The sequence below is a fragment of the Coregonus lavaretus genome, assembly GCF_964263955.1.
Source record: "Coregonus lavaretus genome assembly, chromosome: 17".
Lineage (NCBI taxonomy): Eukaryota > Metazoa > Chordata > Actinopteri > Salmoniformes > Salmonidae > Coregonus > Coregonus lavaretus.
In genome coordinates, this window is record NC_140004.1 from 1455619 (window position 1) to 1466889 (window position 11271).

General features: G+C 49.3%; 1 protein-coding gene across 1 annotated transcript; it reads right to left on the bottom strand.

Moving 5' to 3' along the window:
- Positions 1–225: 225 nt before the first annotated feature.
- On the bottom strand, positions 226–1092 carry LOC311144635 (G-protein coupled receptor 183-like; the record flags this gene model as incomplete). Its single annotated transcript, XM_084180683.1, has 1 exon — positions 226–1092. One exon carries the CDS (start codon positions 1090–1092, stop codon positions 226–228), a length of 867 nt encoding a protein of 288 aa, XP_084036809.1.
- Positions 1093–11271: the final 10179 nt, after the last annotated feature.

Genomic DNA, 11271 nt, shown 5'->3' on the forward strand with positions numbered 1-11271 from the left:
CAAAACCAATTCTGTATGTGAGAGATAAAAACAGAAACATCAACACCTACAATCTTGACACTTTACCTAAATGGTTGACACGGTGATAACTTCCAACCCTGGTCCTGGAGAGACTTTTGTTCTAACATTTAGATCTTGATTCAGTTGGTTTATAGGTCTGAAACAGAAACGTGGCACCCTGTGGGGTCTCTATAGGACCAGGGTTGGTGACTCCTTTGTAATAACCTACCTTCCCATCCGCTTGGGACACACTCTCCTCCACACTGTTCTCCATACCGCACCGCGTAGCGCTGGGCTGCCCCAGATGTACAGCGCTGGTGTGACCAATGCGTTAAACCTCGCCAAGATGGCAAACAGATTTGTTGCCTCATTCCTAAACTTCAGACCGCGGTAAGTTAGCTGCCGCACTATGATATTGACAAAGGAGGGAGCCCATAACGTTAAGAAGCATATGACCACAAACACTATGATGCGCAGAGACTCTTTTTTGTTATCTCTCTCAGTGCTGGGTGCCTCTCGCCCTAGCTGGTTTCTGGCTATGATATACAACTTGATGGTCATCAATACCTTGGTGAGAACTATTATTTGCAAAGTCATAACGCCGAACGCATTGATCTGCGCAGCTTTTGAGATGGGAACCATGTTTTGCACCGTTAATATGGAATAAGTGTAAATCCAACAAAACGCACAAATTCCAATGACAAACGACCGCGAGATGAAGCGATTGTAAAAAAAGGGGTGGCACACTGCAAAGTACCTGTCGAATTGTGCAAACAAAAATGTGAGCACATTCACCCCTAGGAATGAAGGCAAAATGTAAAATGTTCCATTCCTGGATGGGTAGCCTTCTTGAACGTCGAAGAGACCAAGGTAGTAAATGGAAAAACCAGTCAGTGTGTCACTGATGCTGGTGTTCAACATGAATATGAACCGGTTCTGTATTCGCAGAGATCTCGTGCTAAAGATACTGATCACTACCGAGCCAGCGAGGAGAATGGCACTTGTAGCGAACAGAATGTGGAAAATAAAGATAAGAAAATCGCCGGGGCTGTTGAAGTCAACCGACAGTGGAATGGTCGCGTTTGAGAGCATCGTGAAGCTCCGTCAGACAGTGAGCGATGAATCAGTATTTATAGCTGAACCACTGCGTCTAATGCATGCACGTCTCTCCTGAGAGTCAGCACATTGTCACCTGAGTAAAATATGTTTACAGGCACACAATTAGCATCGTTATGCAAGGCCAGGGGTAGATTGGGCCTGAGATGGGAACATGGAAAGTTGAACCACTATTTGATTTGTATTGGGTGAAAAACAATGGCTTATAGTATTTAGATTACAAAATGCATAAAGAACAATGACCTAATTGCCATGTAGGCTATAGGCCTACTGGTAACCTCTTAACCTGATTCCTCCCTCCATAGACTATCTTGAATGATGTCACACTGCCAAATGTCTTGTAATCTAATTATATTGTGGTCTGGAGGAACGAAATGAGTTGTTATGGGCCTTTTCTCAATTGGTTTGGCTCAACTCCTGTGTCCTCTCTCCTCTGTCCTCTCTCGCCTCCTTTTGAAAAAGGTCAAAGATAATTGAGGAGAGTCGGCGAGGAGAAGGAAAGTGGACAAAAATGTTCTTGTTTGAAATGAGACTCCTTCTCCACTCGTGCGTCATCAGGCAAATTACGTTTACAGGGGTGAATCCCAAAATAAATGTGTAATGTGATCAAAACAAATTAAGTTAGTTGTGCAAGACATTTTAACGATAAGTACATACCCAACCATCACCATGTCTTGAGTCGTCTTAAGATATATAAATGAAGACTTCTTGAGATGTCTTGAAATATGTCTTAATACATGACTTAGAAAATGAAGACGTCTTTAAGACAGTCTATAAAAAGGTCTGGGAAATACCAATGTCTTGAGACATCCGTCTTAAGATGTCTCTAAACATTTTATAATAAAAATGGTTCATGTTTTATTAGTGATTAATACTAATAATTCACTCATGGACATTCATAGCACAAATTGTACTGTACACCAAATCAAAGTAATGTAGATTTATTGACCAAAATAAAATGTCAGATGCAACAAAATAACTTGTGGTAAAGGCAGTATAGAGCTCCAAACAATGCCTATCTTCAACTCTTTACAGCCAGATGATCCTCCTTAATCTGCTGGAAAATAAAATGCCATTAGGTATCATATCATAAATACAGCAATAACAATACCTGTGATGCGTGATTTGAAGGATTCAGTCGCAGGAGGGTATACAGAGTTTAATCCGTAATACAGCGTTCTTCCAGTCCAGTGCGCAAAACAGGCGCACTGGAACAAACAGTCACACGGGGAAAATACAAAAATACACTGCGCTCAACCGAGCTCACAATAAACAATCACCCACAAGGACAAGGGGGCACAAGGGCTTAATGTTTGACAGCAGATATGACCCCAGCTTTATCGTATGTCCAGTCTGAAAATACAATGAATCAGTTAAGCACTCTGTCTGTTCTCATTGAAAGAAATTAACATTGCATGTTCCATGTTCCTTTTTGCAATGCGGTGTTGTCACTTGTATTTGCTGGGTGACAGCTTACCTTGATTGAGTTAAGTTGCTGACATGTCTTCCATCCTCGTATCCTGACAAAAGAGACCAAAAGCACATGCAAAACAAAAAGCAGATACAAGCATTCACTCATAACTTATCTCATCAGCCTATCCATGCATAGAGGTCAGCACTCAGATAAGTCCAGTCTACTCTGCAGCATGTGAGGTTAGCATCCCTAATGAAAATATAATAATATTTGTAATTTATTTAGAGAATATATTTGATGTAACATATAGATATATTCTATATAGAAAATACCTGAATTGTTGTTACCTGTTAACAAGAGTAGATCAACTTTATGTCTCAAGATGTCTTGAGACATCTTAAGATGAAGGTGGAGATGGCTGAGCTATCATCGAGGTTGAGACATTTGACATTGTCAGGAGGTCAGTGTGATGCGGTAGGACGAAGTCAGACGCAGGACACAGAGCTAATCAAAAACGTACTTTACTCGTAGGTAACGTAAATAACATGACCTCCACGCAGGGAGGAACAAACCCGCTCACCAGACGATCCAAACATGAACAAACACGCACAAAACACAGTGGGAGCCAGAGGGTTGAATAGGGAAGAAATAAATACATAATGAGAACCAGGTGTGAACAATAAAGACAAAACAAGTAGAACACAGAAACATAGATCGGTAGCAGCTAGTACTCCGGCGACGACGAACGCCGAAGCCTGCCCGAGTAAAGAGGAGGAGCAGCCTCGGCTGAATCCATGACAGTACCCCCCCCCCCCCCTTGACGCGCGGCTCCAGCTGTGCGCCGACACCAGCCTCTGGGACGGCCAGGAGGACGCGGTGTAGGGCGAGTCGGATGACGATGGTGGAAATCCCTCAACATGGAGGGATCGAGGATGTCCCTCCTAGGGACCCAGCACTGTTCCTCCGGACCGTACCCCTCCCACTCCACGAGATACTGCAGGTCCCCCACCCGACGCCTCGAATCCAGGATGGAACGGACCATGTGCCCCCTCGATGTCCAGTGGGGGCGGAGGAACCTCCCGTACCTCAGACTCCTGGAGTGGACCAGCTACCACCAGCCTGAGGAGAGACACATGGAACGAGGGGTTAATGCAATACTCACAAACCTCGTTCAATCTCTTCAGGACTTTAAATGGCCCCACAAACTGCCGACCCAGCTTCCGGCAGGGCAAGCGAAGGAGCAGGTTTCGGGTCGAGAGCCAGACCCGGTCCCCCGGTGCATACACCGGAGCCTGCGGTGGTGGTCGGTGCTCGTCTTTTGTCGCCTGATGGCCCGTTGCAGGCGTACATGGGCAGCATTCCAGGTCTCTTCCGAGCGCCGAAACCACTCCTCCACTGATGCCAAGGTGCCAGGATCGGCTGATAACCTAACACACACTGAAATGGAGAAAGGTTAGTGGAGGAGTGGCAGAGGGAGTTTTGGGCCATCTCTGCCCAAGGGATAAAACCCGACCACTCCCCCGGCCAGTCCTGGCAATAGGACCGCAGAAACCTACCCACATCCTGGTTCACTCTCTCCACCTGCCCATTACTCTCGGGGTGAAAACCTGAGGTCAGGCTGACCGAGATCCCTAGACGTTCCATGAACGCCCTCCAGACCCTTGAAGTGAACTGGGGACCCCGATCAGACACAATATCCTCAGGTACCCCATAGTGCCGGAAGACGTGTGTCAATAGGGCCTCCGCAGTCTGTAGGGCCGTAGGGAGACCGGGCATAGGAATGAGATGGCAGGACTTAGAAAAACGATCCACAACGACCAGGATCGTGGTGTTCCCTTATGACAGGGGAAGGTCCGTAACAAAATCCACCGATAGGTGGGACCACGGCCGTTGTGGAATGGGTAGGGGTTGTAATTTCCCTCTGGGCAGGTGTCTAGGTGCCTTACACTGAGCGCACACCGAGCAGGAGGAAACATAAACCCTCATGTCCTTGGCTAAAGTGGGCCACCAGTATTTCCCACTGTCCGACCGATGCCAGGATGACCAGAGGAGGGTGACGTGTGAGCCCAATAGATCAATCGATCGCGGACCTCTAACGGCACGTACATACGACCCTCTGGGGGGGAGTGGGCTCTGTACGTAATGCCCGCTCGATGTCCGCGTCAACCTCCCACACCACCGGTGCCACCAGGTATGACCCCGAAAGTATGGGAGTGGGCTCAATGGACCTCTCCTCTGTGTCATACAGTCGGGACAGGGCGTCTGCCTTAGCGTTCTGGGAACCTGGTCTGTAAGAAAGGGTGAACACAAAACGAGTGAAAAACATGACCCAACTTTCCTGGCGAGGGTTTAATCTCCTCGCCGCCCGGATGTACTCCAGATTGCGGTGGTCAGTCAAAATGAGAAAAGGGTGTTTAGCTCCCTCAAGCCAATGCCTCCATATTTTCAGAGCTTTAACCACAGTTAACAGCTCCCGGTCCCCCACATCATAGTTGCGCTCCGCCGGGCTGAGCTTCTTCGAAAAGAAAGCACAGGGGCTGAGTTTTGGTGGCGTACCCGAGCGCTGAGACAGTACAGCTCCTATCCCAGCCTCGGATGCGTCCACCTCTACTGTGAATGCTAAGGAGGGATCCGGATGAGCCAGCACTGGAGCCGAGGTAAACAGGTCCTTCAGGTGACCAAACGCCCTGTCCGCCTCGGCTGACCACTGCAGTCGCACCGGTCCCCCCCTCAGCAAGGAGGTAATGGGAGCCGCTACCTGACCAAAGTCCCGGATAAACCTCCGGTAGTAGTTGGCAAACCCTAAGAATCGCTGCACCTCCTTCACCGTGGTTGGAGTCGGCCAAATTCGCACGGCCAAAATGTGGTCAATCTCCATCTCCACCCCTGACGCGGACAGGCGGAGCCCTAGGAAGGAGACAGACTTTTGAAAGAACAGACATTTCTCCGCCTTGACGTACAGGTCATGTTCCAACAGTCGACCAAGCACCTTGCGTACCAGAGACACATGCTCGGCTCGTGTAGCGGAGTATATGAGAATATCATCTATATACACCACTACACCCTGTCCGTGCAGGTCCCTGAAAATCTAATCTACAAAGGATTGGAAGACTGATGGAGCATTCATCAACCCGTACAGCATGACGAGGTACTCATAGTGCCCAGATGTGGTACTAAATGCCGTCTTCCACTCATCTCCCTCCCGGATACGCACCAGATTGTACGCACTCCTGAGATCCAATTTTGTGAAGAAGCGCGCCCCGTGCAATGACTCCGTCATACTAGCAATGAGCGGTAGTGGATAACTGTACTTGACAGTGATCTGATTGAGACTCCGGTAGTCAATGCACGGGCATAAACCTCCATCCTTCTTCTTCACAAAAAAGAAACTCGAGGAGACAGGTGAAGTGGATGGCCGAATGTATCCCTGCCCCAGAGATTCGGAGACATATGTTTCCATAGCCGCCGTCTCTTCCTGTGACAGGGGATACACGTGACTCCGGGGAAGTGCAGCGCCTACCTGGAGATTTATCTCACAATCCCCCTGTCGATGGGGTGGTAATTGAGTCGCCTTCTTTTTACAGAAGGCGAGAGCCAAATCGGCATATTCGGGGGGAATGTGCATGGTGGAGACCTGGTTTGGACTTTACACCGTAGTTGCCGCTATGGAAAGACCTACACACCTCCCCGAGCACTGACTTGACCATGCCTTGAGAGCCATCTGTTGCCATGAAATCGTGGGGTCATGAGAAGTTAACCAGGGAAGCCCCAACACCACTGGAAACGCAGGAGAATCAATCAGATAGATACAAATTTTCTCCTCATGACCCTCCTGCGTCTTTATCCAGAGTGGAGCTGTGACCTCCCTAATCAGGCCTGACCCCAAAGGTCGACTATCTAAGGCATGTACAGGGAAGGGCACATCAACAGGAACACTAGGAATTCCTAAACTACGGGAAAACTGACGATCAATAAAGTTCCCAGCTGCACCTGAATTTACGAGCGCCTTATGCTGGGAATGAGGGGAAAACTCTGGAAATGCGATATAAATACACATATGCGCAACAGGGAGCTCTGGGTGAGTTGGGTGCCTACTCACGTGAGACGGTCCACCAGTGCGCTGCCTACTGCCTCGACTCCCTAAAGACCCTCCCCAGCACCGACCAGCAGTGTGTCCTCTGCGGCCACAGTTGGTGCAGGAGACAGCCCTTCTTCCGGTCTCCCTAAGCGCAGCACCTCCGAGTTCCATAGGGGTAGGGTCGGAGGTGCTGTGGGATGGAATGGACAGCCCCTGATCCGGACGTCCGCGGGTTGCCAATAGGTTATCCAGCCATATCGACATATCCACCAGTTGGTCCAGGTTAAGGGTGGTGTCCCTGCAGGCCAGTTCCCGACGAACGTCCTCCCGTAGGCTGCATCGGTAGTGGTCGATCAGGGCCCTATCATTCAATCCTGCGCTGGCAGCCAGAGTCCTGAAGTCCAGTGCAAAGTCCTGTGCGCTCCTCTTCCCCTGTCTGAGTTGGAATAGACGTCGTCCCCCCCGCTCACTCCTCCGGTGGATGATCGAATTCCGCCCCGAAAGCGGCGGGTGAATTCCTCATAGCATACTGACGCTGCGTCTATTCCTTCCCACTCAGCGTTGGCCCACTCGAGCGCTCTCCCCGACAGACAGGAGATGAGGGCGGACACACTCTCGTATCCCGAGGGATTCGGGTGGATGGTAGCCAGGTAGACCTCTACCTGGAGCAGAAAACCCTGGCACCCGGCAGCTGTACCATCGTATGCCCTCGGGAGCGAGAGCCGAATCCCACTGGACCCAGGTGACGAAGGGGTGGACAGCGGTGAGGGTGGTTGTGTAGTTGGAGGAGGTATAGGATAACCACCTCTCTCCCATCGTTCCATGGTGTTCAACACGCAATCCATTGCGGTGCCGAGAGTCTGGATCATGGTCGCCTGCTGTTGGACACGTTCCACCATTGATCCAGAAGAAATTAATGTACCTGCTGACTCCATTTATGGTGCGTGTTTCTGTCAGGAGGTCAGGGTGATGCGGTAGGACGTAGTCAGGCGAAGGACACAGAGCTAATCGAAAACATACTTTACTCGTAGGTAATGTAAATAACATAACCTCCACGCAGGGAGGAACAAACCCGCTCACCAGACGACAACCAAACATGAACAAACACGCACAAAACACAGTGGGAGCCAGAGGGTTTAAATAGGGAAGAAATCAATACATAATGGGAACCAGGTGTGAACAATAAAGACAAAACAAGTAGATCACAGAAACATAGATCGGTAGCAGCTAGTATTCCGGCGACGACGAATGCCGAAGCCTGCCCGAGCAAGGAGGAGGAGCAGCCTCGGCTGAATCCGTGACAGACCTGATCCCTTCCCTCTTGCTGATACTCCATGAGCAACTGAAACAAAGTAACGAGATGCATTTAGATATTTAACTACATAGTTGTTTAACATGTAGGCCCCTACTTGCTAGCTAATGACAGTTAGCTAGCTAGATAACTGTCTGCATATGATATCAAATTTAGTAGAGCTAACATAAGATGTCATTAACATATTTTTTTCATATTGACAAAATATTGTTTTGGCTGACATACTGTACATTACTATTTAAAATGCTTTGCTTGCTTACCTCAAGTTGAAAAAATTGTTTGTAAATCCTCCAGGTTTGACAGACTGTAATTTTTTTTGTCTTGTAGCAACTGTCAGAATGTTCCATGAATTTGAAATGTTCAACATTGTCACGACTTCCTCCGAGGCTGACTCCTCTCCTTGTTTAGGCAGGCTTCGGCGTTCGTCGTCACCGGCCTTCTAGCCACTGCCGCTCCTCATTTCATCATTCCATTTGTTTTGTCTTGTTTATTACACACATCTGGTTCATATCCCCTCATCAGTACCTGTATAAGTGTTCCCTCTGCCCCCTTCTCTTTGTGTGTGATTGTTTATTGTGGAAGAGAGAGAAGCTCGGTGAAGCTCTGTGTATTTTGTATCGCTGGGAATATTTCCTGTGTGCCCTGTATTTTCCAGTGCGCCTGTTTTGTGTGGGCCCACACTCACACCATCTGGTTGGACAACCTGCTGGCGTCTACAGGACGTCCTGGAAGGGGCCCACACTCACACTCATTCAGAGCCCTCTGCTGCGCACTGTACTTTACACATCCAAAACACGGCCAAGGCAACAAAGGAGTGGCTAAAGAAGAAGCACATTAAGATCCTGGAGTGGCCTAGCCAGTCTCCAGACCTTCATCCCATAGAAAATCTGTGGAGGGAGCTGAAGGTTCGAGTTGCCAAATGTCAGCCTTGAAACCTTAATGACTTGGAGAAGATCTGCCAAGATTAGAGGAACAAAATCCCTCCTGAGATGTGTGCAAACCTGGTGGCCAACTACAAGAAACGTCTGACCTCCGTGATTGCCAACAAGGGTTTTGCCACCAAGTACTAAGTCATGTTTTGCAGAGGGGTCAAATACGTATTTCCCTCATTAAAATGCAAATCAATTTCTAACATTTTTGACATGCGTTTTTCTGGATTTCTTTGTTGTTATTCTGTCTCTCACTGTTCAAATAAACCTACCATAAAAATTATAGACTGATCATGTATTTGTCAGTGGGCAAACGTACAAAATCAACAGGGGATCAAATACTTTTTTCCCTCACTGTAAATCCTGTTATTCTGTGATTTACCCTCCTGCGCCTGCCTGGAGTCGTGGCACTGGTCCGGGATCATTCCTCTATGCTAACAATTTTGGGAGAAGTGATGGATCGGGTTCTTCAGGTCATCCAATGCCTGGAGAGGAGACGACCCAATCTTTTTGGACCAGCTGAGCGACCGGATCCAGCCACCCACACCCCAGCACCCAGAGGGATTCACCTATCACGACCACAGGATTTTGACAGGACAGCTGACCTCTGCCAGGGATTCCTCCTACAATTGGATTTATACTTCTCGACCATCAGTCCGGCTCCATCGGAGTGGGAGAAGGTGTCCGCCCTCGTCTCCTGCCTCTTGGGGAAGGCCCTGGAGTGGGCCAACGTGGTCTGGAGTGAAGGAGCAGCCGCGTTGGCCAACTACGGGGAGTTCGCTCGCCTCTTTCGGGCCCTCCGAAGGTAGAGAGGCTGAACCACCTGAGGCAGGGGACGAGGACCACATAGGAATTCGCCCTGGAGTTTCGTACTCTAGCGGCTGGGTCCGGGTGGAACGAGCGGGCCCTCATCGACCACTACCGGTCCATACGAGAGGACGTCCGAAGGGAGCTAGACTGCCGAGACACCAGGTTGTCTTTCGATCAAATGGTGGACATGGCCATCTGGTTGGACAACCTGCTGGCTTCTACAGGACATCCTGGAAGGGGCCCACACTCACACTCATTCAGAGCCCTCTGCTGCACACTGTACCTTACACATCCACTTTCCTGATTACATGGTAGTTCCCCAGTGTAAGGCGCTGGTCGATTCAGACGCAGCTGGGAACTTTATGGACAGGTCATTTGCACATAGTTTAGGCATTACATTGGTTCCCCTATCCATTCCACTCCCAATCAGAGCACTTGACAGTCGACCATTAGGGTCCGGGTTCGTTAGGGAAGTTACAGCACCCGTCACTATGGTTACGCACGAGACTCAACGAGATCAAGTCACTTTTTTATTTATTATTGAGTCTCCTGATTTCCCTGTTGTGTTAGGTCTTCCCTTGTTAGCACTACACAACCCCACCTTTTCATGGCCGCAGAGGGTTCTCGCGGGGTGGTCGCGAGAGTGTCAGGGTAGGTGTCTAGGTGTTTCCGTTAGTGCACCACAGTGGAAAGTCCAGACACCACCTCCACCTTGCGCATTCCCCTGAAAACCTCAATTTGGCGCACACGTATTCCAAAACGCAGGCGACCAAATTACCACCTCATCGGGCGGGGGATTGTACGATAAACCTCCGGGTAGACGCTGTGCCTCCCAGGAGTCATGTGTATCCCCTGTCGCAGGCTGAAACAGAGGCTATGGAGACATACATCAATGAGTCCCTGCGCCAGGGGTTCTTACGTCTCTCCACTTCGCCCACCTCCTCAATATTATTTTTTGGGATGAAGAATGACGAAGGACTGCGCCCTTGCATTGATTGCCGAGCACTGAACAAAGGGTCAATACGGTATAGATATCCTTTACCCCTCATTACATCTGTGATCGAGTCAATGCATGGGGCGTTCTTCATCACAAAATTAGATCTCTGGAGTGCGTACAATCTGGTGCGTGTCCGAGAGGGGGACACGCGGAGGACAGCATTCAGCACAACCACGGGGCATTATGAATACCTGGTGATGCCTTACGGTTTGATGAATGCTCCATCCGTCTTTCAGTCCTTTGTGAACGAGGTGTTTCGGGACATGCTTGGTCGCGGTATAGTGGTCTACATCGATTACATTTTGGTGTATTCCGCTACGCGCGCCGAGCATTTGTCCCTGGTTCGCAAAGTGCTGGCCCGACTGTTGGAACATGACCTTTATGCCAAGGCAGAAAAATGTCTGTTTTTCCAGCAGTCAGTCTCCTTCCTCGGATACCGCATTACCACCTCAGGTGTGGAGATGGAGGGAGATCGCATATCAGCCGTGCGTAATTGCCAGACTCCAACCACGGTTAAGGAGGTGCAGCGCTTTATTGGCTTTGCCAACTACTATCGGAGGTTTATCTGGGGCTTTGGCAAGGTCGCAGCTCCCATCACATCACTGTTGAAGGGTG